The 27684-nt window shown below is 43.3% G+C and overlaps 4 protein-coding genes across 5 annotated transcripts; 3 read left to right on the forward strand and 1 right to left on the reverse strand.

Moving 5' to 3' along the window:
* Positions 1-1014: 1014 nt before the first annotated feature.
* Positions 1015-7173, reverse strand: DENR (density regulated re-initiation and release factor). Its single transcript, XM_057422637.1, has 7 exons — positions 7059-7173; positions 6231-6250; positions 5861-5945; positions 5186-5269; positions 3028-3144; positions 2052-2191; positions 1015-1295 (listed from the first exon to the last, which is right to left on the reverse strand). The coding sequence occupies exons 1-7, from the start codon at positions 7162-7164 to the stop codon at positions 1251-1253; spliced, it is 597 nt and encodes a 198-aa protein (XP_057278620.1). The 5' UTR covers positions 7165-7173; the 3' UTR covers positions 1015-1250.
* A 1326-nt stretch (positions 7174-8499) lies between these two features.
* Positions 8500-11610, forward strand: GPN3 (GPN-loop GTPase 3). The gene is made up of 8 exons (XM_057422636.1): positions 8500-8550; positions 8630-8738; positions 8832-8999; positions 9110-9234; positions 9889-10004; positions 10600-10696; positions 11052-11180; positions 11376-11610. Exons 1-8 carry the CDS (start codon positions 8503-8505, stop codon positions 11436-11438), a joined length of 855 nt encoding a protein of 284 aa, XP_057278619.1. The 5' UTR covers positions 8500-8502; the 3' UTR covers positions 11439-11610.
* Positions 11611-13519: 1909 nt separating this feature from the next.
* Positions 13520-18707, forward strand: ARPC3 (actin related protein 2/3 complex subunit 3). Its single transcript, XM_057422660.1, has 7 exons — positions 13520-13711; positions 14738-14837; positions 15868-15944; positions 16160-16228; positions 16507-16633; positions 17169-17263; positions 18196-18707. The coding sequence occupies exons 1-7, from the start codon at positions 13520-13522 to the stop codon at positions 18256-18258; spliced, it is 723 nt and encodes a 240-aa protein (XP_057278643.1). The 3' UTR covers positions 18259-18707.
* Positions 18708-19833: 1126 nt separating this feature from the next.
* On the forward strand, positions 19834-26723 carry ANAPC7 (anaphase promoting complex subunit 7). 2 transcript variants are annotated; one of them, XM_057422608.1, is made up of 11 exons: positions 19834-19937; positions 20857-21043; positions 21867-21986; positions 22263-22374; positions 22623-22776; positions 22877-23019; positions 23279-23396; positions 23820-24016; positions 24509-24733; positions 25160-25310; positions 26155-26723. In XM_057422608.1, exons 1-11 carry the CDS (start codon positions 19837-19839, stop codon positions 26342-26344), a joined length of 1698 nt encoding a protein of 565 aa, XP_057278591.1. In that variant the 5' UTR covers positions 19834-19836; the 3' UTR covers positions 26345-26723. The 2 variants fall into 2 exon arrangements, with proteins under 2 accessions (XP_057278591.1, XP_057278592.1); XM_057422609.1 differs by lacking the exon at positions 19834-19937 and having other exon boundaries at positions 20857-20945.
* The last annotated feature ends 961 nt before the right edge of the window (positions 26724-27684 follow it).

Genomic DNA, 27684 nt, shown 5'->3' on the forward strand with positions numbered 1-27684 from the left:
CTCCGCGCCCCCCATCAAACCCACCGGCGCCCTCGCCCTGACGTCACGGCGACGTCCCGCCCCCTCCAGCCGTTGAGTGGCCTGCTCGGGCAGCGGTTAGGCAGAAGCCCCGCCCACCGCCGCAGTGGTGAAGCCGCGGGTTCGAGTCCCGCCTGGGGAGACGAAGTTACAAGGCTCGGTAACAGCGTTAACAGGAGAGCAGCGAGAACTGCTGGATTCACACGTTAACAGCTACAGAGATACACTGTTTGGACACCCCATTCTCAACTCAACCAATCGGTTTATAAACAAGAATCACGACAAGGAAGTGTGTACAACATACCATCCTCCTGGGTTTCAACTCATCCAGTTTTGACTGCAACAAGAGCATGTCTATTCCAGGCCTCTGCCGCCAGGGCACATTTAACATTATTAAATAGAGCAGTGAAAGAGAAAGCTCCAAATCCATGCCCAAGGCCTTTGGTGGGAGTAGGGAGAGTGGAGCTGTACAGCTGGTACAACTGGGAGCAGAGGTACAACCAGCACCCCATCTCACCTCCTGCGTGAGCAAGGTTTTTGGAAACCAACAGCAGTCACTGCTCTGGAACTAGCTATATGCTAAAAACATAAGGCCCCTAAAATTCCCTCACCTTGAAGACCAGTGGGGTTAGGAAATCATCTGGAATTATGATAACAGCTTGAATGTTCCAGATATATTTGCATTTTCCTCAGTGTTTTCACTTAACAGAATACTTCAGCTGGCAGAGACCTACAATGATCTGGTCCAGCTACCTGACCACTTCAAGAGCTATTTTCCTTTAAGTGCTTACACACCTTTAGAACATTTGTCCCATTCCAATTTCTAAGGTTTTATGCAGGTAAATCAGAAGTATGGGTCTGTAGGTTACCACAGGCCTTATTCACTTGAGTTCAGCAGAAAGGGCAGCAGATGGAAATAACCTTCTAATGACTTAGGTTATTGTTTTCCTGCAAGACTGCTAGAGGAAAGCAGCTGTAAAGAAAACATAAACCACATTCCGTGAGGAACAGTAATTTTATTTAGATCTACTTCATGCGTAAGCATGATAAAACCCCAATTGAACTTTGGCAAGTATCACAACAAAAATAACCAAGCAGCCTATACAGAAACAGTGAAAATGCCAAGGATATGGGTTCTCCACAGCTTCACTGCAGAGCAGAGGGATTTAGAAGCCTCACTTTGGCTACATCATTTATTAACCATATAATTAAATAAAGGTAGTCTTCCACTATCACTTCTTGACTTCTCCGAGATCTTCAATGCTATCATCATCCACCTAAGGACAAAAAAGGCCAAAACACAGCATATTACGTCTATTTTCTTCTTAGATGTCTCACTTCATATTCACCACTGTACATGAAGTGTGGGAGAAGCATACAGCACCATCCGAGATTCCCTGCTGTAAATTCTACATGAGGGACATGCTTATAGGACACAGCTGAGCCTCTGGAGCTCTGAATAAGGACAGGCCTAGACAGTTATTTCAGAAAGAACTCCTCCACTCAGGAAACAGCACAAGGGAGGGTCAAAGCACACACTTGTGATTGCAGCAGCACAACCAAACGTCTCAACCATCAACATTTTAGTCCAACCCCGAATTAATCTCTCCTGCTGAAGCACAAGTGTGTGGGGGTTTGTTTGGTTGGTTTAATTCTGGACTATTTTAAGAGACTTTTAAAAATAGGGTGGCAATGTAAGAATACTCAGGCACTGACCATTAAGGAACAGTCACAAAGAAGCCACAGATATCTGACAGCTGGACTTACTCTGACATGCCTTTCTCACTGTCCTATCTACAGTAACAGCACTACATGCAGAGGGATCTGCCATTCCTTGGACAAAGGAAACAACATCTGACTTCAAATTTAATCACTCCTTAACATAACAATTCACAGGTGGGAAGGCAACAACTGCTCTTTGAATTACGCACACCAATCTGTGCTGCCAAAGAATAAACCCTTTTTCAAAATCGTTGGAAAGGCACAGGCTATTGTGGAAAACTGGAGTTCTGACAGAAGAAAGGGTTTGTTACCTCAGGCCACTTCTCCTGGATTACATCAATAATGTCATCTGTAAAATCGCCCTGAATGATGATCTCGTCTTCTCCTGTTACTGAGGCACCGCAGGAAAATTTCTGAGCAAAAAACCTTTGTGCTTCCTTAAGATCAATTTCTGTTGATGAGAAAATGGGCAGTTTCAGTACAGACATTGCCATAAAGGTATTTTTCTCAAGTTTAAAACCAAAACCTTGTTTTAACTGTTGAAAAACCGGTGGCAATTTACAGCTAAAGCTTTGCTACAGCTTCCACTGAAAGCTAAAGTCTGTTGTTGACATACAAACAACTGACTCCACAAATCTAGAAAACTATTCAAGGTAAAAATCACTGAACATCCTCTGCACATTCTGTTGAGGCACTTCAAGGCTGTGTGCACTCTCTAGAAAGGCAAAGAACCATTTAAAAAGCACCTCCAGTTCTGAATAACCTCATAATTATTGAACAAGTTTTTCCCCAGAAGTGCTTCACTATGTTCTTTTCAGAAACCCTAATGATTTCTGAGACTGGCTTCCAAGCACAAAGATTCATTCCCAGTTCACACCAAGCCAGTGTGTGTTACTGATCCCTCAAGAAAACAGATTGTTACTCTCATGCAGGAAATATGCAATGTGTGTTGCTAATAAAACCAAGGTTAAAACCTACCTTTTTAACAGAATTTGTCATCAATGTGTGAAGTAAGATGCTGTTATAAAAACCAAGTGGCTGTCCTGTTAAACATCAAAATGTGCGAAAAACCCTGTAAACCTATTTGTTTGAAAACACCATGGAAATATGGACGTTAATAATTTATCCCTAAGAAAAGTCACTGTACTTTTAGAACTGTTAAAAGTACCCCAGGACTCAGGTGGAAGTTGATCACCTAACGCAATACAACCAGAAGAAATACCATGATGATGTTAAAGGCAAGCACATCTAAACCCAAGAAATACCACGCTGCAAAAGTCAACTCACCAAACGTTGCAAGGCCACATACTCTTGTGACGTATTTTTTCTTTGCTCTAGGAATTTTAGCTATCGTAACTTTCTGTGGTACAGTCTTCTTTTTCTGTTTTATCTGGCCCCTTCCACCTTTAAAACAGAGTATAAGGTTACATGATGTCATACTTCATCAAAGAAAAAGAGCACGTAAGATGAGATGTCACCCCTATAAACAAAGACGCTGCTATCTCACATCTGTGTTGGTAAACAAAAATACATTTTGCACATTGTCTCACATTAGGGTTTTTAATTGTTATCTAAGAAAGGTCCCATATAACAATAAATGCATGTCAAATGTGTGTTCAAGTACAGCTTGCACAGCAGAACCCCACTGCAATTACTGAAAGAGGGGGTTTCCCTGCACTTTGCTAATCTTTGCATTTGGTCTACATTTAACCCCTCTTTCAGGAATTGTTCTTTGGTTGTAATCCAAGGAATAAATTGTTACTTTAATGTTTTTCATGAGTTTAACATCCCTAGGGTTTGTGTCTAATGCAAAGGAACTTACTTATGTCCACCTACATGAGGATGTGCCTGCTAAGGCCACTGGGTTAGACAGCAGATACCTGTGCAGGACCCCAGCATGAGCCATCCATCTATATGCGAGCTACCATGAAACACTGTGCCTCTGGAACGGAAGCCAGCTACAGTAGTTGACTGCCAAAATTCCACATGATTTAGTAGCTTTCTTACTGTCTGTGTCTAGGCCAACCTGAGGGAACACTTCACATTATCAGGCGCTTATTAGTCTGAGTAAAGCATGCAAAAGATCTATTCCACTCATTAAGATTCTTAAGTCAGATTAAGATCTCTTAACTGTGTATACACTCATCAAGTTACTTCAGGGTAACCAGAGTTTCATGTCCTTGAGCCTTCTCAGCATGAAAACATAAAGAATTTATGACAAGCAAACTAACCCCTTGTGACCAGTTCTTTTTCTAACATACAGCACTTTCAACTCCACATCACTATAAATTGATATCAGATAATTTAAGACAGTAAATTTCTGTCTTAAAATGTCTTCAGTAAATTTCTGCAGTGTCTTACTTAAGTTTTTGCTTGTTTCTCCTCACCCTCTCTCTTACAGTCAATTTTATACCACCGTAGTTAGCACCAAAGCATACATTTTCATTAAACTTTTCATTCTAGGAGAAAAATCCCTAAATATTTTAAACACTACTAGTTTAGAACCAAAAGCCAGACAGAAGTCTAACCATACCACCTCACACACTAAATTAATGGGAAATAAAATGTCCTGAAGTCTCTGGGAAAAGCATCCAAGCTACAGAACGTAAATCACTGCTGTTACCCCACATAGCTTACTGACAAAATAAACATAACTGGTTACCAAGCCACCAAAATAAAACATCTGCAGTGAGACGTGGCTTAAAATCTGAACTTCACTGGGCTATTAACCATAATTTATGAAGCACTATAGACACAACTGGCACTCCACAGATAAATGCATATTAATAACCTCAGCATTTGGATTTAGAGTGGAAAGTATGTTAATTAATTAAACAGAAAGAACTCCAATGACAAAAGATAAATGTGCTTAGATTATTTCATATATATCTTCCAAATTTGGTTTTTGAAGATGTTTTTCATTAGTATTGCTGGGAAGAGACACAGCTGTTAACGAAGCCATAGGTGGTAGTATTAAAAGCATAAAACCAAATCCTGTTACTTGAACACAGAGGAGGGGAGGAAGTTAGAAAGGCAAAAGCAGTGTCATGAGGCACGAACAGAGGAAAGCAGTCTTTGTTCTACTCTGCCAGCAACCTATAAACTGTTGTTAAACGGGGCAGAAACAAGTATTCTGGGAAGCATGCCAGCTGATTTTAGGTTGAGAAGAATTGCTCCCTGAGCAAGTGCAACAGAACAATAAGACACATGATGCAAGTCATCTTTCACTTGCTATTAGTCCTATCCACTTCTTCCATCAGCATCTATCACTGCAATAACTCTGTTATCACTAGAAGAAAAATACTTGGTGTCTTCTGTGTAAAGTCAAAGCACAGCTAACAACCAAAACACAGGAAATCTGTGCCAGAGTCCACACCAGGGGGTGAGAAAGGGATGCCCCAAACTGCTTATGAATCAGTACCGCAATCAACTATTTAGACCTTGCCTCTCTTTTGTTTCTTCTTCTCTTCTTCTTCCCCCGCAGTTCCTTGGCCTTCTCCAACCCCAGCTTCCTGCTTAGGGGAATTTTCTGAAATACATCAGAAAGGAGCAGGAAAGAGAACAAAGGCAGGGGTCAGACCACCGCAGCCTTACAGAACAGGTACAGTGACATTTTGTGCAGCAGCCCCTTGACTGATGTTACATCTTTATTATGGTACTTAGGCAAATCAGACTTCAGAAAAGCCTTAGCTCAAAGGTACAGTTACAGTTACAGCTTCAATGCAGTCTCTTCACATCATTTCAACAGAGATACAGAAATTATTTATAGTGTTAATACTGAAATTCCAAATGCAAATCTGCAAGCTCCCTGTTATTAATGACCTTTCCTCCAGCCATCCACAGACATAAAATTCTGACGGGAAACAAATGCATGGATGACTGGTTACAGGAGGAACCTTAAGAAAGCTCAAACATCACTATAGAAATCGCACACTGTTTACTCAGTGTTTTCTGACATTATCAAACAGATTTTCACAGCATCCAAAAGCATGGTAGGCTCTTAAGAAAATGATTAACTTTCATACTTGATACAGTGGGAAAAGGAAAAAGATGAGAACTGTCCCGAGATTTCTCAATACATCTGAGGGTACAGATCAGTCAGAAAACAGAAGATTCTTACCTACTGTGAGTTTTGCAAACTCATCTGGAAAATTCTTTTCTAACCATTGTCTGCATTTAGTCACATCAGGCATGTATTCGCAGTACTGGAGAAGAAAGGTCACATGAATGTTGCTACCAGAATAACTACAAAATACATCACAAATACAGCACAATACACTGGCTATTCAGCTCAGCCATTTCTCCTTAAGATGACTGAATACAAACACTTTACTAGCACACAAGAAACCTCACATCATGCTAAAGATGTGAAGGGGTGAAGCACAGAACTGCCACACTTAAGAAAAAGCAGAAAAGATCAGAAAGAATCCTCATTCTCAGAAATCATAAGACACAAAGAAGAAACTCAGACAACAAAAACATTAACTCACCTCTGTTGGCAATGAACAGACTGGAGAAAGAAGGGAGAAAAAAAATAGATTACAAAAATAACTTCTCCATTTAGTGTTAAATTCAAAAAGGCATTTTAAAGTTAGGGGTGACTTCTTATAACTTAAGATTATAACCACACATTGACTCAATGTACTTTATAGGAGGTGCCTACAGCTTTGGGAAAGGCTACAGAAAGAAACACCAGTTCTACCTGGCAAAACATACTCCCAATAAATTACCATGTGATTTTGTTGGCTTTCCTTTTACCAAGAGCTGTCAGTGTCCAGGAGAGGGGCTTCGACCCAGCACAAACCAAAACCAACCCTCCCAACTTTCACACAGCACAGGGATTCTTTCCTAACCCCCTGCAACTGCACTCAAGCCCAAAGGAACATAACATCCTTATCTAAAACTCATGCTTTCATCCACATAACTACAAATGTCATGAGTAAACGATAATTCTAAACACAGCGCAGCAATTACTTTCATGAACTCTTAACTTTATTTCTTACTGTCCTACTAATGCTTAAAGGTGTTTTCTGTGCTAAAAGCTTTACTGGCTTTCTGCAGGAAGAGATCTCTGTTCAACAGGTCACAATCTGAGCACAACTCACACTTCTTTTACTCACAGAAAGCTGTTTGTACCCTCCATCTCTCAGCCCCCAGAACTGCTGAAAGACAATCAGAAAGCTCAAGCTGACCATGGTCTGGCTTCTCAATAAAAGCTGACCGAACGAGGATCTCTGATGCTCTCACTGTTTCTGCTAGGCTGCCCTCACAAACAGCACATTGTCAGAATCACGGACAACTGATCTTTGAGCACTTGCCTCCACAGTAGAGAACCCGAAGGGGGTAGTCGCCATCTGACCTGGCACCGCTCCTTATTTCTCCTCTGCAGTCAGGGACCACAGGCTCAGCTACATCCGTGGCCATGTCACACGCCTGGAGGTCACAAAACAAAGCAGGACCTAAGTTCTGGGTTAGAGTTATTCACATCTTCCCCAGCTTAAGAGGAACCCCAGAGATTGATGGATCCCAGAGAAAACAGGTACAATCCTAAGAGGAGGAAAAATCAGAGAATTAAAAACAGGAGTCAAGACATAATCAAAAAATACATGGGAAAAGGCTGCAAAAGATATCAAACAGCATGGAATTTTAGCACATGGGGGGGGGGGGGGGGAACAAAGTGCCACAAAAGTGTGAAATTAAGAAAGATCTGCAAGAACACCCCATGGAATTACAGAATACACTGAGTTAAGATGTGAAGCATCATGTTAAATCAGTGGTATATGAACAGCAGGAACACTAAGGGAGGGGGGAAGGTACTGCCAGTACAGTGGCAAAGAACAGGAATCATTTAAATCTGTACCTGAAGAGTTACAATCTAGTCCTAGGACAGGTTTGGGCAAAGAAAAACCCCAACACCACAGAACAGGAAAATGAAATTCAACCAACTGGTATAGTGGTTTGCATGCACACTTTTACAGGCAAGGGGTTTAGAAGATGGGGGCCAACAGGAGAGGAGTTTGAAACGCATAACTGCCCCAGGATCACTGGGAGCAAGCAGGATATATGTGTGGAAGCCTCGGAGCCAAGCTGCCGCACAAGCTGTGCCTGGGCTTTGAAGAGAGCTAGGGGGAAATGCCAGAGGTAATGGGGGGACAGGGAGGCGATAGGGAAAGGCAGCAGACGGTGGTAATGAGGGGAAAGATGCTGGGAGGACCCATGGAGCTCCCAAATGAGGGACGAAGGGGATAAAAGTGAGGGGAGGGTGGGGGGAAAGGGGAAGGGTGCTGGTGTGTCAGACAAATGGGATCACAGACGTGGTGAGGTGGGGGCAGAGCTGAGGGAACGGAGGACGCTGAGGTACCAGAGACGAAAGGGATCACAGGGAGAGCGGGCAGAGCCGCAGCAGCGGGGCACAGGGAGGGTGCCGGAGCGGAGGGAAGGATGCTGGCAGCCGGCTGGGAAAGGCCCCTCGGCACCGGGACGAAGGGGAGGGGGAGCCCCGGGGCAGCGGCGGCGTTGGCGTTACCCGGGAGGCCCCTCAGGCCGCGGCGGCGGCGGCGGCTCCTCCTCGTCCTCCTCCGGTGGGTCCCACACCCCGCGCCGCACGTGCGCCCTCCACAGCGCCGCCGCCGTCTCGCGAGAGAGACGAGCCGTGGCTTGAGCCCGCCGGCTCGCCGTAGTAGAGCGGGGCCGCCCCGTTACCAGGCGGTACGGGATCGCGCGAGCTACGGCGCGCGGGAGCGGACATTTACCGCCGCCGCCATGCCCCGGTACGCGCAGCTGGTGATGGGCCCGGCGGGCAGCGGGAAGGTGAGGCGGGGGACGGGCGGCGGCGGGGAGGTGATAGCGGCGCGGTCGGTCCGTGACAGCGGTTGTGTGCGCCTTGCAGAGTACGTACTGCTCCACCATGCTGCAGCACTGCGAGGCGCTGGGCCGCGCCGTGCAGGTGGTAAACCTGGACCCGGCGGCGGAGCTCTTCAGCTACCCGGTTACGGCAGGTAGGGAGCGCAGGAGGGAGGCGGCGGGAGGCCGGTACGGGGCACCGCTGCGAGCGAACGAGCTGAGGCCGCTGTGCGTGCGTGTTGTTGTAGACATCCGCGAGTTAATAGAGGTGGATGATGTGATGGAGGATGATTCCCTACGGTTCGGACCCAACGGCGGCCTCGTGTTCTGCATGGAATACTTCGCCAATAACTTCAACTGGCTGGAGGAAAGCCTTGGGCACGTAGAGGATGACTATGTGCTGTTTGACTGCCCAGGTAAGCAGACATCAGCGTTCTGGTGTCCTTCATATGCAGTACTATAGCGTAGATAACTGTTCCGCCTGGCTTCGCATTCCTGCGTGCCTGATGTTTTGCGTGTTCTCCAGGTCAGATCGAGCTCTACACACATCTGCCAGTGATGAAACAGCTGGTGGAGCAGCTCCAGCAATGGGAATTCCGTGTCTGTGGAGTTTTTCTGGTGGATTCTCAGTTTATGGTGGAATCTTTTAAGGTATCTATTCAAAATCCGTTGTAAAAGTTCATACTGAGAATGAACAAAGAATCAGAGCAATTCCAGAGTGGGGTTTGTTTAGTCCAGCAGGAAGAATGCTAAGCTGGGGGAGATGTGATTGCATTCTTCAGTTGCCTCAGATACAGGTCACACCAAAGAAAATTCCAGTTGGATGTAAAGCAGATCTGTGCTGTGGGAAGAGGGCATGGAGAGACTGTGTAGTGAATGTTCATGGAGCTACTCAAGCCTTGACCAGGCAAAACCCCTGAGCAACCTGATTTGACTTTGAAGTTCCCTCTGCTTTTAGTAGTTGTATGAACGAAATAGCCTCTAGAAGTCCCTTCCAAGCAAAATTCTCCTGTCATTCCATGAGGGCTTTCTCATATCTGGAAGGAGAGCAGGCTGCTTTCCCGTCTAGCAGTATGAATCCAGGGACGGGCTTTGGGTTTTCTTCATGCCCTTTTCAGTGGCAGATCCAGATATGATGGCAGATGGGATACTCAGCACCTCCCTTTCCCAGCAGAGAATAATTCCTCACGTGGCTTGTGTTCATGTTTCATGTATTCACTAGCTAGACTTGGTCTGTGGTTGAGTGTCTGTGTATTGGTGTTGTGTTTTTCTGTGCTTAACTACATCATTTCTATGCTCCTTCAGTTTATCTCTGGAATTCTGGCAGCTCTCAGTGCAATGATATCTTTAGAGATTCCACAGATTAACATTATGACCAAAATGGATTTGCTGAGCAAGAAAGCCAAGAAGGAAATAGAAAAGTAAGTTCCAAAAACCTACTTTTATCATGTAACATGAGGAAGCAATGTCCATTCAAAATTCAATCTCATGCTTCCCACAATTAAAACATACTCTTTTGGAATGGGACGTGCCCTGCCCATGGCAGGGGGGTTGGAACTTGATGATCTTAAGATCCTTTTTAACCCTAACTTATGATTCTGTGATGCATTTGTTTGATATCAAACATAGGCTTTAAATGCCTGGGTGGGATGCTTACAGTTTAGTCAGAATCAAAAAGCTAGCTCCATGTTTGTACTTACCTCTGGATTTTTCTGTAACTAGTTATCTTGAATAACTTATTCTGAATGACATTGCAGGCTGCTGTACTTCAAAACCTAAACCAGAACAGATCATATCAGGGTTTTGATACTGACCATACTGAATTACGTATGTGTTATTTTTACATTTGTGAGATATTCAAATATCTACAAAAATTGTTTTTACACATTTTAAGTTCTGATACAGTTAGCTCATTTGGATCACAAATGTTTTTGGCAGCTATTTAAAAGCACAATGACTTGTTTGCTCTGTAGCCAAGGATTCTTTCCATGTTAACAGTGACTTTGTTTCTCCCAGGTACTTGGATCCAGATATGTATTCTATGATTGAAGATTCTACAAATATATTGAAAAGCAAAATGTTTAAAAAGCTGACTAAATCCATATGTGGATTGGTGGGTATATTGCTTTTTAACTGGTACCCTTAAATTCAGTCCTGTACGTATAAACCATACTGTGTGGTTGCTGACTTCATTGCTGTTATTGATACTGTATGTTCTATAATCATTCTCCCCACCCCAAAAATACGTATTTACCTACCAGACTGTTAACAAAGACAGGATTGGAAAGACATTCAGGCACTTGAGGATTTTACTTTTTGCCTATTTTAACTCATTATTTTTTTCAGATTATATTATTAGGTTTTTCAGACAAGGAACACCTAAGTGTGATTTAAGGAGGTAGCTTAGAGTACTGTGATTGAGAACTCGCTGCATTTTCTGACTAACATCCTTTGAACCCCTTCTCTAGATTGATGACTATGGTATGGTTCGATTTCTCCCTTTTGATTGCTCTGATGAGGAAAGCATAAACATAGTCCTGCAGCACATAGACTTTACGATTCAGTATGGAGAAGATCTTGAATTTAAAGAACCAAAGGTAAAGTACTTCTTTGAGAAGATAGTCTTATGGGTCCTTAAAAAGAATCCATAATATAAGTTGTAATACACTTATGAGTAATGTCTTTTAAGCTTGAAAGGTCAGAAGGGACCATTAAGATCACTAAGATTTCTTAGGTGCAGCAGCCACGAGGGGAAAAGTCAGGTTTTACCTTTTCTGTTTTCTTTTTGGCAGGAATGTGAAGAAGATAAATCTGCTCTTGTGGATGAATATTTTCAAGATCATGTGGATGAGTAAAAAATGAATGTTCAAATATGGGAGGAGAAAATACCTTGTTTGTGTTAAAAAGTGAAAAAGAAAATCCACTCCTACACAAACATACTCAATGTTTTATCTGTAAGATAACTACTATTTATAATGAAAAGTGAGCTATATGCCCTTGTAACTATTTTAATAAACAATTTTTATTCTTGCGTGCGTGTTATAAAACACATGGGCTATACAAGGTCCTCACATATTGATGTATCTCATTTAAGCACAGGAATGCTTGAAAACAATTATCTGCAAAAGGGGTAACACTGAACATCAATAGGTTGTAATAAGTAGTACTGGAGATAAGCAAGTAGTTTCATTATGAGAGAAAGAATTGTACTTGATAACTGAACCTGAGTTAGGCAAAGAGCTGACTGGCAGCTTCAAAGGGGCATCTGGTAAACCCAGCTTCTTGAGGAAGACGAGTGTTTTACATTCACTTTGGAAAAGCCCAGATTTTAAGCTTTCTTAAGGCTGTTTTCTGTACAACTCATGCATGGCTTTAAGTGATTTATACATCAATAACATCTTCAGCGCAGCGCAACACTCGAAAGAAAACAAGAACTTGGTGATGGTCTTGTGCAGTCATGTTAACTAACAGTTTCTAACAAAGAATTCAGCAACAAATACTCTAAACCGTGAAATGCTTAACATCAGTGAATGCTTAGATGTAGGCATATCACCTATATATAGTCCATGTATTAGAAATTAACCCCATCCTCACAAGATATGTGCAGCCAAGTATTTCACTAGAATAACTGATGTCATTTTGTAGGAACAGTCAGCAGATGTCTGAGAGCAAGGACACCCCTTAAAGGAAACCAAATCAAGGATTAAATACTTGAAGACAACTTCACTTACCTAAGCCTGGGCTGTGATAGCGACTTGGTACAGAGTTTAGTTCTGTAGTTTCTTGCTTGTAGTCCAGAAGGTGTAATTTTTCTTCTTACTCATCAGTAGGGTTGTTCTACATGTCTGTTTAAGTAAATGATTAAATGGTCATGCTGCTCTGGTGCTTATTTTTGAAATAAGCATCTGCACAGTCAAAACAGGAAGGGAGGTTCAACAGATGAGCAAATGCTGCATGTCTAGAGGAAAAGACCTTCCCTGCGTCCTTACGTGGAGGCCATGGATGATTGTATGAAGTCTTTTAAATGGGAACAACCCAAAACTGCAAAATAAGATGTCACCTAAGAGCTATTAAAATTGTCTTTCAAAGCCAGGTTTGCAAAAATTGCCAGCCTTGTGATACTTGGCATTTCTAAAACCTTACTCCCAGCACAATTAGTGAACACTGAGAGTTCAGTTTCAAGATAGCCATTGCAGTCACCAGGAAGAGCTGTGAAAAAACATCATCTCTTCAGAGGCTCATCACATAACTCGTGGCAGGACCAGATTTGGCTGAATTAAACAATGCAAACGTTGGGAAACCTTTGGTGGCTTCCCTCACCTCCAGACTGGTGCTTCTTCAGGACAAGTGATGCCTGTGACATGTCAAAAGGACAAACCCCAGCCCTGCAGTTAGATTACCCTGATGCACTTCCAAATCTCTCAAGTTTTTCTTCCTGAATCATGCCAGGAGTCATCTACCAGGGGACAAATTCAGTGTACTGGGTCATATGGGACGTTATGGCTTGATAGTAACAGGAGCATGCACCTTGAAATACTGCATCCCACCGGACACAATGTGTTTGGCCGCACTCTGTGCTTCCTTACACCGAGTGCCCAGCAGCTGGCTGCGGCTGTTGCATGTTAGGGCAGAGCACACAATGCCCAGGAGTGCTGCAAATGCACAGGAGAGAAAACCAGTTGCAAGCAAAGCGTCCTCTCCTGCACTCTTGTCAAGCACTGACCCTTGCGGGAGACAGGAGCTCACCTCTTCCAGCAAGAAAGGAAGATGCTACGGTGGCTGGAGAAGGAAAGTGTGGCATGGGGAAGGTTAAGGAGGGATTACTTGCAGTGCTGGTCACTGCAAAGTAAGAGGGAAGGGGGAAATTCCATGGGGAACGAAAAAACAACCAAGTCCCCCTCTGCGTGTGCTTCCGAGCACCTTCGCCGTGCTGGCAATGCTCTCACAGGAGCGGTGCCTCTCGGGGCGGTGCACGCCGCAGGCCTCTGCTTCGGCTTCCCCTCCTCGTACCGCCTCTGCTGCCTCATTTCCTGCAGCGGAGGCAGAGGCGGAAGCTTTGCTGCTAGCTCCTCTCTGCTTTTCCCCTTGCCCGGCCCCGCTGACCTGCCTTCTGCCCTTCGAGATGCCGGTGAGGGGGCTTCGCATCCGGCGCTTAACCTGCCCGTGCCGGCAGGGAGAGGGGAGGGCAGCGGCCACGGCGGTGGGGCCGGGCCGGGGGGGTGAGAGCGCTCCCCCCGGGGCTGGGACAGGGGTTCTGCCGGCCTTGGGCAGCTGCTGGTGGACCAAAGGGGCGATAAGAAACCCCAGTGAAAGAGGGGAATTGCTGCTTATGGGAGGCTGTTGCAAGGGCGACGCCCTCGTCTTCCTCCTCCTCTTCCTCCTATTGCCGGGGATCCCCCGGTTGCAGCCAGGAAGAGGGTGGTAAAAAGCAGTGCTGTGCTCTGGTGTTGTTCACACCTCTTTCTGCTAGGGGATGCTGCTTCCACACACACGCCCCTGGCTGCATCCCCTTCTCCCCCCACAAAACATAGGCTGTGAGGAGGTGAAGGCTTCTTGGTGGGAATGCTTGGAAAGTGCCTAAAGCTGGACTCATCAGTGCTTAAAAATCGGTTTTCCAGGGAGAATCTGTCACATGCAGAAAGGATTTTGTCTTTTTTTTTTTTTTTTTTTTTTTTTACTTAGACCAGTTTTACAGTGCACAGAAGGGTCTATTTTTTGGCTGTGTGGGTTCATGTTAAGCCTCGTTTTATTTATTATTAGCTAATATTATTAGCTAGACATGCAAATAAAATACAGTCATATTTAATGGCCAACTAACTTTCATGGCCCCATAACCGAGGCAGGAGAACAGGGCTGCTGCTGCCTTGGTGCTGTGCAGAATGGGGTCTGGCAGCCTCCCCGTACCTGTTTTATGCTGTCTCCCTTCACTGTGATCAGAAGTGGTGCCAGTGATGATGCTTCCATGGTCTCGACCAGAATAGCTCTGAGATCTGGGCCTAAAGAGAAAACAGACATTGTTTGTGCAAGGAAAAAATACTGGAAGCATCACTAACAAACTAGACTGACTCCTACTTGACACAGGGGACACATGATCAGACATGGAAATGTCTATTTTTCAGCAGCGTTAATAACTATCTGTTCCTGCCATCTCTAGGCTTACCACTCCACTTTAATGGACTCAGACACCAAGTTAGTTGGGAACATGGCACTGTTACCCATCAGAAGCCAGTTCAAAGGCCCAGCACCTCGGGAAAGTAAGTTTATAATAATCTCTGAAACCACTGCCTGTATATAGCTCATCATCATCTCTCAGTTTGCTCCAAGCCAGCACTAGCAAGAATGGTGAGAGGAGCCATGAGTTGATTGGAAATGGAGTGCTATTTCTAGTTCATATTTCTATAAACTGCACTTTATATAGAGAAGTTTTCAAATACTTAAGTTGTTCAAATCATAGCAAACAGTTACGCACAGAGAAATACGCTCTAGCTAAATCAGTTGTTTCAGTAATTAAAGCCTATGGTTACTATTCTCATGCTTCCTCTTGTGCTCGTCAGTAAGTTTTGAGGAGGACATGGTGCTGTGAACCCTCTGCTGTCAGAGGAAGTGGAAGTTTAGCTACAGAGAACTTGGGCTTTGGGTCGGTGACACTCGGCTGCTCTAAAGGGCAAGAGCAGGTTAGGCAGCACTTTAGGGTAAAATTGAGATGAAGTTACAGGCATCCCAACAGGGTCCAAAGGCAGCCTGGTCAGGATTCCCCTTCAGCACATTAAGTAGCTATTCCCCAGTAACGTGGTGGTTCAATTTGGGAAAGGAAATATAAAGGAAATACTGAATTTAAGGAGTTGGTGGTTGGCATCCAGAAGTGTGTTCTGCTCCTCACCCTTAGTTTTGAAGAGGACAATGAAATTTATGTGATCTTTTTCCAAAACCATTTTTGTGTCCCGAGGAGACTTTTACACTGTTAAAACTCTGGTGAGTTATTCAACTGGTAGAAAAGTGGGGAGCTGCTGAAATGCTGCCATTTGTGAAGTAAGAAATCATAGCAGGGGGTGGGGGGGAGAAGAAAGGAGTTCAAGCTCCTGCTAAGACCAGGAACTTCAAGTGTTAACAGTCTGAGCTCCCTGGTGTTTCACACAGCAACAATTGCTTTCTGACTTCTGCTTTTTGTGAATACCAAGGTTTTGCTTTTGCAATAATCCTTATTTATGTGTTTCAGAGAGTAAAAGTTATGACCAAATGTACTTTAACGGTGCATTGTTTAACTCTGTATTTCTTTTTTGCTAGCTAAGGACACAGATATTATAGATGAAGCCATCTACTACTTCAAAGCTAATGTTTTCTTCAAAAATTATGAAATTAAGGTAATTCTTAAAGATACTTTGCATATGGATGTTCTTTGGTGGGTTGGTGCTGTGAATATTTTTTCAATGAAATAGTTCTGCTAGATAACAATAAATTCCCTTCCTCCCACTTAATTAAAGCTGGGTAAATGCCATAAATTGCATTTCCCTCTCATGGGGAAATTGTAGGCCAGAATGGCTTAAACTCATTCCCGTTGCTTGCTCTTGCTTTGCAGAACGAGGCTGACAGAACACTGATCTATGTAACCCTCTACATTTCTGAGTGCTTGAAAAAGCTGCAAAAGGTAAGAAAAGTGGAATTTCTGTGCAGGAGGAAAACTGAGTCTGTTCTGGGGATACTTGGGAAAGGATTTGCTGATATTGTCTTCCCAGTGGCACAAATCACCCTGTTGACCCCCCTCCCTATTGTCAGAGCCACTGATTAGCCAAGTCTGTAGATCTCCAAAGAAACACTGTGTTCTTCCTGATGAGTTTTTATGTGTTACAGATAAAACAGACAGCTCTATCACTACATCAGCTGTTGTTTGTAACTGTTAATCCATTGTTTGTCTGGTTCTTCCAGTGTAACTCCAAAGGCCAAGGAGAGAAAGAGATGTACACACTGGGAATCACTAACTTCCCAATCCCCGGGGAGCCTGGCTTTCCACTTAATGCCATTTACGCCAAACCCGCCAACAAGCAGGAGGAAGGTAAGGCTAATCCAGCATCCCAAAAAGCTTCCTTGGGCTCTTACTTTACCAGCTGCATTTTTTGTAACTGCAGTAAGAGATACTGCTGTTAAAACTGAATGTTCTAAATCCATAGTTCCGTTTTAGGAGGGGAGCAGAGCTGGATTTTCTGACCTCAGGGGGGCAGTGGTTTCCCTGGATCCATAGATCTGACAGAACAAATAGGGATCTGAGTCTCCCTTTTGCATCAGCATTAATCACTAGATAAAATCTGTAATGGAGCCCAAGCTAACTGCTGCACTGGCAGAATAGGAAGCCCACAGTGAGCAAAGGTATCTGAGAGCAGAAAAGAGTTTGTATGATCCTTAAAATAAAAATACCATAAAAATCCCAGTTATGGCTGTAAATTGAGCAAACCAACTCAGCCAGCTGATGAGTACCTACAGATGTGAAAACTCACTTCCTGCTGTAAGCAGTAATTGTTGTTTCTCTGTTCCATTCAGTTTGATTTGGTGCTGCCTCAGTTTCCACTGTTTTTTCCTGTGCTATGTTTCAGAGGTGATGAGGGCCTACCTGCAGCAGCTGAGGCAAGAAACTGGTCTTCGCCTTTGTGAGAAGGTATTTGATCCTCAGAGTGACAAGCCCAGTAAGGTAAGAGTTTAATGTGATCATCACAGATCTAATGAGAGGTTTGCTGTGGAGAGAAGTGAGATGATGGGGGAGGGATCAGGTGTGGATGACTTTGGCACAAGCTTCCTGGCTTTTACAAGGCTAGTGAAATAGCAGGCTGCAAGTTATCAATGAATGTAATCTGTAATGCAGCAAGACAGTGAATGCCAATTTAGGTTACTTTAAAAAGCAGGGCAGTAATAAGTGGTGTCTGGTTCGACTCTTCAAAGTATTGCACATCTGCTCTTGGCAAGGTTTTCAGATGGAAATCCACAGGCAGGAATGATGCTGTTCATCTTCCAGGCAGTTCTGATTTGAAAGCTTCTTTGAAGCAGACCCTTTTGTCTCATATCCAGATTAAAAACAAATAGCTAATCAATGAGTGAATGTCCTCCTGACTGTTCATACGTTTCATGTGCAAATGTGACTGCATTTAGTATTGAAATTATTTGGGCTAATTTAGTTTCAAAGGCATAGCTTTCTGATGCATCCTTTCATAATTATATTGGAATAGACAGCAAAATTAAAATAATAGAAATAAGATAAAGTAGAATGTCCTGCTTTAATTCAGAGCCCTATATTATATAATATGTATTCTCTATATATTATGTATTATATGTTATATATATTACAGATTTCTATATATAATATTCTATATTATTGAATCATAGAGTGATTTGGGTTGGAAGGGACCTTAAAGGTAATCTAGTTCCAACTCCCTGCATTATAAATTTGAGTCTATTCCTGTCCTCTTGTTCACCTAAATTCTAGCAGAAACCAGTGTGGAAAACTGTATGTGCAAAATTGGAGCCTTAACATTTGTTGCTTGTCAGAGGTTGAATGCTTTTAAGTCACTATTTTATCACCTGGAAAGGCCTTCTGGGTATAGTCCGACTTTGTGCTTCCTTCTGCAGTGGTGGATCTGCTTTGTGAAGAGGCAGTTCATGAACAAGAGTCTGTCAGGTCCTGGGCAGTGAAGAGGCAAAGCAGCAACAACATTAAACATTGTCACAGCAAGGTGTTTAGGTATTTTGCCTTTGTTTTGGATATATTTTATACCAAGGAAGAATTAAGTGCTTATGAAGAAAAGCAAAACCCCACCACAAACCAGTCAATGAGGGATTAGAGGGAACAAAAAGGTAACTTGGGTAATGTAAGCAAATATTAAGCTGGTGCTTAATAAGTGATTTCTAACATGCTGTTTCAGATCCAAGCTGCTTCATTATCAGTGACTGCAGCTGGCATTTAAAATGGGGCTTGTATTTAAGAGAAGAAATGGGCTTGCCTGTGGGGCAGGGGGAGCTGTGGGATTGCTCTACTGGCTAGAGTCTCAGTACTGTATGTCCACGGAAAACACGCCTCTCACGCTGTGTTGTCGAGTGCAGTGGTTTTTACCTTGTTTTCAATAAACTTGGCTTGTAATTAATGTGGTAACTGCTTTAAGTCTTATGGATGGCCTTTGACTAAATCAGAGGTGGGTGAAAAGACCATCATTATTGTGTAATGCCAATCAGTTGGAGTGAATCATTCCCACTGAAAACAGGGGGTTAATACAGGGGCTATAGTTTGTGGCAACGTACCTGGTTATTTAGCAGGTCTGCCTCCGCAGGGCAGTGCTCCTTGGTACTAAAATGCCTTCAAAGGGTAACACATGCAGATAATATGTATGTAATTATGCTGTAGCATAGTCTGAGGCTCCCTTTGTGGGGACGATTCAAGCACAACCATCACACGATACTGGAAAGAGCCATGACATTCCGATCGGTCAGATGCTTCCTGAGGAACTGCAAATCCAAGCTTGGTTTATTCAGTTGTCTCTTTCCCTTGTGGCAATATGTGTTCCACTGTCACCATACAGCACCAACACGCTTCTGTCAGTTGCACTAGTCCTGGTTTACCCCTTGGCATGTTGAGAGGTGTATTGCCCTCCAGACAGCACTGACAGCATGTTCAAACTGAAAGCTCCCACTGATACGATTTGCTGTAGCAGTTACATGTATGTAATATATAATATAGCCATATTTTGCCTTTTTGCAATAAAAGGGAAAAAATATTTTATGATTCACCCTTCCTTTCAGTCTACGCCTTGTAGTTAACAGTGGCCCTAGTAAGGCGTTTCCCCTGGCTGTGTCCCAGAAGAAACCCACATTTTGACGGGTCTTTCTCCTCAGTTACCTGTTTTTAAAGGCAGGAGCTTCGCTGTCTCTCAGACCTCAATCACATTTACCTGCCGTAGCCGGCAAATAACACTGTAAGAGGAAAAATGAACCAGACTCAGTAGCCATGCACACAGAGGCGATGTCTCCGCTATATAACGACACCGGACAGAGGCTCCTCCCGCTCCCTGCGAGCTCCCCTCACGCCCTTCTTCCCGCCTCAGCCCTGCGCAGGCGCACAGCCGCCCGGGGCTGCCCGCCGTGCGCCTGTCAGGCAGCGCGTCCGGCAGCGCAGCGGGCCCCTGGCGGCGGCGGCGGGCGAGGCCCCCTCGGTGGCGCCATTTTGGAGTGGCGGCGGCGGCGGGCCCGGTCCCGGTCTCGGTCTCGGTCCCGGTCAGCATGAGCGTGGTGGAGCACGTCCGGGAGATGGCGTCCGCCGGGCTCCACTCCAACGTGCGGCTCCTCAGCGGCCTTCTCCTCACCATGAGCGGCAATAACCCGTGAGTGGCCCTCCCGCGGGGCCGGTGGTGCTGAAGGAGCGGCCAGGCGGGACCGAGCTGGGGGCTGGAGCCATAGACTGGGTTGGGTTGAAGAGACCTTAAAGCTCCTCCAGCTCCAACCCCTGCCACGGGCAGGGACCCCTTCCACTAGAGCAGCTTGCTGCAAGCCCCTGTGTCCAACCTGGCCTTGAGCATTGCCAGGGATGGAAGTGGGTTTGATGTTAGAGCTGCTTCTGGTGCCGGGTTCTTGCTCCCGGCCTTTCCCGGCGTTCAGGAGGAGCAGCACGGCCTGTACCCTTCGGGGTGCATGTTACAGCATGAATATCCTATTAGTGCGGCAATTCTCTCCTTCCAGTGGTCACAGAAATTCCCTTGACTCAATTAGTTCCCATTATTTTTCAGGACTGTCCTATAAGGTGCAATTTGTCATGTTGAATGGGGTTGAGGCCCTAATTGAAGCCCAAACCCATTCTGAAGCCCTAACTGTTCTGCAAACATACTGGGAGAGTTCTAAAGGGGGGGTGTAAAGTTTGGGAGCATGGGGATTAGGATGAGGAGAGCAGTACAAGGAGCGGGGTTGCTTTCAGTTTTGAGCCTATTCAAACAAAATGTGAGTTGATGTGGTTTGTTATGGGGAGGATGGGGGCTGCTCCCTTAGGGAAAGCAGTGGCCAAGCAGCTAAACACAAGGTGGTGTTGCTGATGAGGTGTCAGGGGCGGCTATTACCTCTGTTTGTATAGAGATAAAGTAAATTGGTGAGATAATCCCTTTATGAGGAGATACTCAAGGGTCTTTCCGGTGTAGTAAAGAAGCAGCAACAGTTGGAAGTTGAAGCCAAAACTACAGCTACTTCGGTTCTGTAAGGCTCTGGTTCTTATGCAGCAGCTGATCTCAGCCTTTCTGTTTGCTTTTCTTCTAGGGAGCTGTTTTCACCATCTCAGAAATACCAGCTCCTTGTGTATCATGCTGACTCTCTCTTCCATGATAAGGAGTATAGGAACGCTGTGAGTAAGTATACGATGGCCTTGCAGCAGAAAAAAGCATTAAGTAAAACTTCAAAAGTAAGACCTTCAACTGGGAATGCTGCAACAACTCCGCAAAGCCAGGTATTTAAAAACTAACCAGGTACTGAAAAACTAACTGCCTAAATTAATGTGTCTGACTCAGTAATCATAGAATCATTTTGGTTGGAAAAGACCCTCAAGATCATCAAGTCCAACCACTAACCTGATATTACCAAGTCTACCACTAAACCATGTCCCTAAACACCACATCTACAGGTTTCCTGAATACCTTAGGTTGTGGGTTTATGTCAAGTAAATGTGACATTTAAAGCTAATTTGTTCCAAACCCACTAATGTCGTGTTTTCTAATGCAAAAATTACTGTGGTCTCAAACATGAGATGGTTTTTGTATGTGTAGTTCATGTTTTTCATTGTAAGACAGGAGCAGTATGAGCCAGCAGTAGGCTCGTACTGCCATCAGTCACTTTCTTGCACTAGATTTAGAATCATAGAATAGTTAGGATTGGAAAGGACCTTAAGATCATCCAGTTCCAACCCCCTTGCCATGGGCAGGGACACCTCATACTAAACCATGGCACCCAAGGCTTCGTCCCACCTGGCCTTGAACACTGCCAGGGATGGAGCATTCACAACCTCCCTGGGCAACCCATTCCAGTGCCTCAGCACCCTAACAGGGAAGAATTTCCTCCTTATATCCGGTCTAAACTTCCCCTGTTTCAGTTTTAACCCGTTACCCTTTGTCCTGTCACTACAGTTCATAACAAAGAGTCCCTCTCCAGCATCCCTACAGGCCCCCTTCAGGTACTGGAAGGAACATAGTGTAAGCATTTAGTGAGGAAGCTGTGTTCAGATCTTTTACCCAACTAAAGCAACCTTGTACTTCAATCTTTCCCTTTTATTTCAGTGTTTACCATCAGAAATTGAAGTGAAATACAAAATGGCTGAATGTTACACAATGCTGAAGCAAGATAAAGATGCCATTGCTATTCTTGATGGAATTCCTTCCAGACAGAGGACCCCAAAGGTTTGTTCTGGCAGACTGGTCACAAGTCCTTGCTCAGCATATCTTGAAAAAGATGTTGAGATTTCAAGATGTACTGTGAAAATGAAAATAATGTAAAGTTTATCCTTAGGCTCAGAAAGAAGCATTTACTTTAATTCTGTACTATATGATAAGAAGAAGAGCAGGTAATCTTGTGTTTTGCCCAGAAGAGGAGGGAGGAAGGCATGCTTGAAGACAAAGTTGTGAGGATTTCTCCTTTCTCATACTTGACTCTACCAATATTTCTCTTGCTTGTAGATCAATATGATGTTGGCAAATCTATACAAGAAAGCAGGTCAAGAACGCTCATCTGTTACGAGCTACAAGGAAGTACTGAGGCAGTGTCCTTTAGCGCTTGATGCCATACTAGGTAGGTGTCTGCACGCTGCTGGGATTTCAGTATTAAACACTACTACAATTTGAATTATGCTTGGGACTAGGTAACTTGTCTTGCAGTTGCATGTAACATATAATGCCTACATCATGCATGTTATAAAATCAGTGTTAAGCTGCTTGTTTATGTTTGTCAAGGGATTGAGTTTCTGGTCTGCAGACAATTAATTTGTATTAAAAGCACTTTGTAATGGCTGAAATTGATGTATATCTGCTCCTGCACAGGCTTGCTCTCGCTGTCGGTGAAAGGTGCTGAAGTGGCCTCTATGACGATCAATGTGATTCAGAGTATTCCTAACTTGGATTGGCTTTCCGTGTGGATCAAAGCATATGCTTTTGTGCATACTGGAGACAATACAAGAGCAATAAATACCATTTGGTAAGAGTTCAAAGGGCATGATACAGTCAAATAATGTATTAATATTTATATATAATTGCATTAAAAATGGCATTAATAACAGCATTTATTTCTCTTAAAGCTCTTTAGAGAAGAAGTCATTGCTGAGGGATAATGTGGACTTACTGGGGAGCTTGGCAGACCTGTATTTCAGAGCTGGAGATAATAAGAACTCTATTCTAAAATTTGAACAAGCACAAATGCTGGATCCTTACCTAATAAAAGGTGCGTAAATCCTAAAAGAACATGTACATAATGTAGTTATCTGATGAGTAACTTTAGAGTAGCAGCTACATGCAATCAGACATGCAGGGGAATGCTGTATCTGCTTGTACCTGCCTTTCAGTTCAGAAGCTGTGTATCTGGAACCATTACTGGTAGAGGTACAGTTTAAAGTAGATGTTCATGGGTTTGGTTTGGTTTTTTCTTGGTGCAAATGAACTTTCCATTTCTTGCTGATGGATCTTGAAACGTTTCTCTTTAGGAATGGATGTGTACGGTTACTTATTGGCACGTGAAGGTCGATTAGAGGATGTGGAGAACTTAGGCTGCCGTCTCTTCAATATATCTGATCAGCATGCAGAACCCTGGGTGGTATCGGGGTAAGTTCTTTTGTTGCCTTTCTTATCTCAGCTCTTGATTTGCTGCAGGCAGTGGATTGCAGTTGATACAGTGGATTCAGAGTTTTTGTTCACCAGGTGCTTTCCTATCCTGTTTTGGGGGTAACTTAACTATCCATAAATACCTATTTTGGTTGTTTTCTGTATGTTTAAACTTATCAGAGTTAACACATCTGTGCACTAATAATGATATATTAAATAGCTGTAGCAGTTAATATTCATACTGCTTTTTTTCTAAGCTCCTAAAGTTTGTTTTTTTTCCCCTGAACATGTATTCTTACCTTCAAATGCAAGAAGTTCAGTAGTTGCCTGTAATTGCCTTTATTTTTCTTCTTTTAAACCTCTGTGAATGTGCACAGGCACCACAGCCAGTACATGTTTACAACCCCTCTTGTCTTTCCATAGGTGTCATAGTTTCTACAGTAAACGATACTCTCGTGCCTTATACTTAGGAGCCAAAGCTATCCAGCTGAATAGTAACAGTGTTCAAGCTCTCCTGCTGAAAGGAGCTGCTCTTAGGAACATGGGCCGAGTCCAGGAAGCAATTATACACTTCCGTGAAGCAATACGTCTTGCACCTTGCAGGCTGGATTGCTATGAAGGTGAGTGAAGTGAAGCTACTCACACGTTCACTACTGGTTTGGTGTCATGCTGATGATTAGACAAGAGAATAGACAGTTCTTCCCTTTGTTTAATCTGGATATAAACAGACTTGGGTGTTCTGAGCAGATCACTTTGGGATGATGATGTTAACTGTATGGTTAGTTCCACTGGGAGCTTCATTTTGTCATATTTACAGCAGCTTCAAGTAAATAGTTCTGAAGAGCCCAGCTGAAGTATTCATATCTCCGTACAGGAACTGGAGAAAAAGATTAGGTGTATTTAGGTGTCTATAAGTAAAGTGATAAAGTCAATTATGTGTAGAATGAATAAGCTAAAATGTAGAGTTGCTTTCTCCATTGGAATTTGTATTTGCCTATTGGAGTGTCAGGTGTTTGAAGTCTAGAGTGCTACTAAGTGCAAATAATTGAGGAGGGGTGAGTGTCTGTAGTATGAATTCAAAACCTGAAATGTTTTCCTTTTCGTCTCATCAGGCCTCATTGAATGTTACCTGGCGTCCAACAGTATCCGTGAAGCCATGGTTATGGCAAATAATGTGTATAAAACCCTGGGAGCAAATGCCCAGACACTCACTCTGTTGGCAACAGTCTGTCTCGAGGACCCAGTCACACAGGAGAAAGCCAAGACGTTACTGGACAAAGCGCTGACACAAAGACCTGATTACATTAAAGCTGTGGTAAAGAAAGCAGAACTTCTTAGTAAGTTCCTTTGGGTTTTTCCATGTCAATTTACTTAAAGCATGCTGCTTTACATGGAAGAGTGTTTTTCAGCTTTATTGATGTGAGGAATCACATCAATAAAGTGATGTGATGTTACGACCCAGGGATTTATCAGTTCTATCCCGAAGGAAAAATCACAGGAATTAATTGCATCTAGCAGCTAATATTACAGCAGCACTTAAAACAATTACAGACAAAATGTTCTCATTCCAGAGTGTCTCTAATAGTGAATGTAGCCATTATTGCAACAAAAAGTCATTGGTTAGAGTTAATCTTGCAAGAAGTATATTGTTGCTGTCCCCCCCTACAGTTCTGAAGGAGGAAATAGTCTTGTGATGACTCTGTACACTCTGACTTTTCGTTGTTGTATCTATTAATTAAAGCTGTAGTTTTGCATGTAAACAGGTAGAGAGCAGAAGTACGAAGATGGAATTGCTTTGCTGAGGAATGCACTGGCTAATCAGAGTGACTGTGTTCTGCACCGAATACTGGGAGACTTTCTTGTAGCTGTCAATGAGTACCAGGAAGCGATGGACCAGTACAGTATTGCCCTAAGGTAAAGCAGAGACTGAGACTGCAGTATATTTATAAGAACCAATTAACTTGACTAAATAAAAACTTGAGCCACTAATAGATTAGGATGTGCATCAGAGGTACCTTTACATCATTCTCCCTTAAAACCCTACAAATGACATCCCATTCATGACTTAGTTGGTCATAAAGCTTTGAACTGAGATGTGCAAACTTTAGGGACTGTATTAATGCTGAATATGCCATTAGACATGCAGTTCCTTGACTGACTGAAGGATTAAGGCATTTATGGCTATGAATTATTATATAGTCAGACACCTCAAGATCCATTCCTTTAGACTAGAAGGCCCTATATAAAAAATGAGCTATTAAGTACATTTAAGTAGTGTGATTCAATTAAGCATAACCAAAATGTTATTTGATGGTGTTGCCATATTAACTGTTACTATGTTTTGATTTCAACAAGTTACATTTGCTTTAAATATAGCCTATTATGTCCACTGCAAACTTACATAGCTTAAATGGGTCAGCTGCTTTTCACTTGCACATAGTTACTTATAGCAATTTAAATCTTTCCTGCTTTTACGTTACTTTATAATTAGTATTATCTGGAAGAGTTGACGAAGTTTTGTGGAGGAGTGTGATGTTTAGATAAGCACGTTCTTGGGGATCAAAACTAGTTTATATAAAGATCTAACACTCAGTGTTACAGTCAGCTGGAGGTGAAGCTGCATCATCTACTAAAATAGACGTCTTGATGATGTTAAACAGGAAGTGCAGACAAGAAGATGAGGTTTGTTAATAAGGTCATAACTAAAGAAGGAAATAAAAGATTTAGGACAGTTCTTTCCTTTTCTTACTTTGCTCAGTTTGGATCCAAATGATCAGAAGTCACTGGAAGGAATGCAGAAAATGGAAAAAGAGGAAAGTCCAACAGATGCAACCCAGGAAGAAGATGTGGATGATATGGAGGGGAGTGGAGAAGAGGGGGACTTGGAAGGCAGTGACAGCGAAGCAGCACAGTGGGCAGATCAAGAGCAGTGGTTTGGCATGCAGTAATGGCCTCATCCCCCTGCTTGTCTTGGCACTTCAACACACCACCAGGGCCGTTCTTCCTTGAAGAACAGAAACAATATTTTTTGCCGTAACAAAGGACTTTAGTTCTTTTCTTACAAGACTCTGGAACCATTTAACAGTTCTATGCATCTCAATACCATGAAGATTCTTGATGCTTTGTATTTATTAAGTGTAAGGGACTGACTGAATTGGAGGTTATTTGCAACTTTCATTTCAAAAGATGCCTGCTAAAACCCAAAGCATTAGAATCTGAAGTGTGTCGTAAGCCTGATGAAAACAGCATCTGAATTCTGTGCAGGGCTACTTGTGCTTGATCGGTTTGTAAATACAGTGGTTTGTACTCCTTTGTGGAAAAGGTCTTTCTCTTGTTTGTGTGCTTCCATTCGGGCTGATGCTCCTGTTGCAGCCTGGAGGAGCTGCTTGGGCGTAGCTGAAAGCAGCACTTTTCTCTTCGCTGTGTTTGAATTAACTTGTCTGTTTGTAGGGCATTACACGCGCTGCTCAGGAGGAGTTCGGAGCACTCAGAAACTTGGACTTCCAGGACACTTTTGTAGCTGACTGATTTCTGTGTGTACAGCGTTGAGCCAGTGTTGGAGAATCACAGTTGCTTCCTCAGTCCTTACTAAACCCTGTAATCGCTTCCAGTCTCAAGATGAACGTTTATTTCGAAATGCAGTTTTATTCCAGGATGCCGCTAAAAGGTTTCGGAGCAGTGACTCAAAGCACTTCCCATTCTGTGTACAGCACTGACGTTTAAGGTGATATAAAAAGAGTTCATCCCTCTTCGCTTGCGTTACTGTAGAAACGTTAAATTATGCAAATACACGTCTTGTCTTGGTTTTTCCACGTTTATGTACTCTGTGTTTCTGTCAGGTGACACTGGAATTCATGTGTTTTCTCTCACCTTTTGAAGCAAAGTTGCTTCATACACAGATTCTCAACATCAGCATTTCCAGGGCGAATTGCTTTGTGTAACCTAGAAACCCCTTCGGTTTTGTGGGCTTGATGTGTGGCAGGAGGGATGACTTCTTATTTCTCTGAAGGTTCCGATTTCCTTACTCTTTACTAAACCAGGTATTTTTATCTTTATACTGGCAGTCGAATTCCTTTTGTATTTATTCTGTTAGCACAGGTATGCTGGAGCACAGGGACTCTTCGCAAAGCTAAGAAATAGTTTTGAGTATCCGGTGGAGGAAAAGGGGAAGATCACCCTTCTCTACTTGTAGGTGTATAATGCAGATAAGGGTAAAATCTCTCCCTCTGTGATGTGCATTGTATCAGTTAGAAAAACACACAACAAAAAGAATAAGCGGATTGCTTCT

Source organism: Pezoporus wallicus, unplaced genomic scaffold (assembly GCF_028554395.1).
Source record: "Pezoporus wallicus isolate ANWC-B61680 ecotype Strahan unplaced genomic scaffold, APGP_CSIRO_Pwel_v1 contig_9942, whole genome shotgun sequence".
Taxonomy (NCBI): Eukaryota; Metazoa; Chordata; class Aves; order Psittaciformes; family Psittacidae; genus Pezoporus; species Pezoporus wallicus.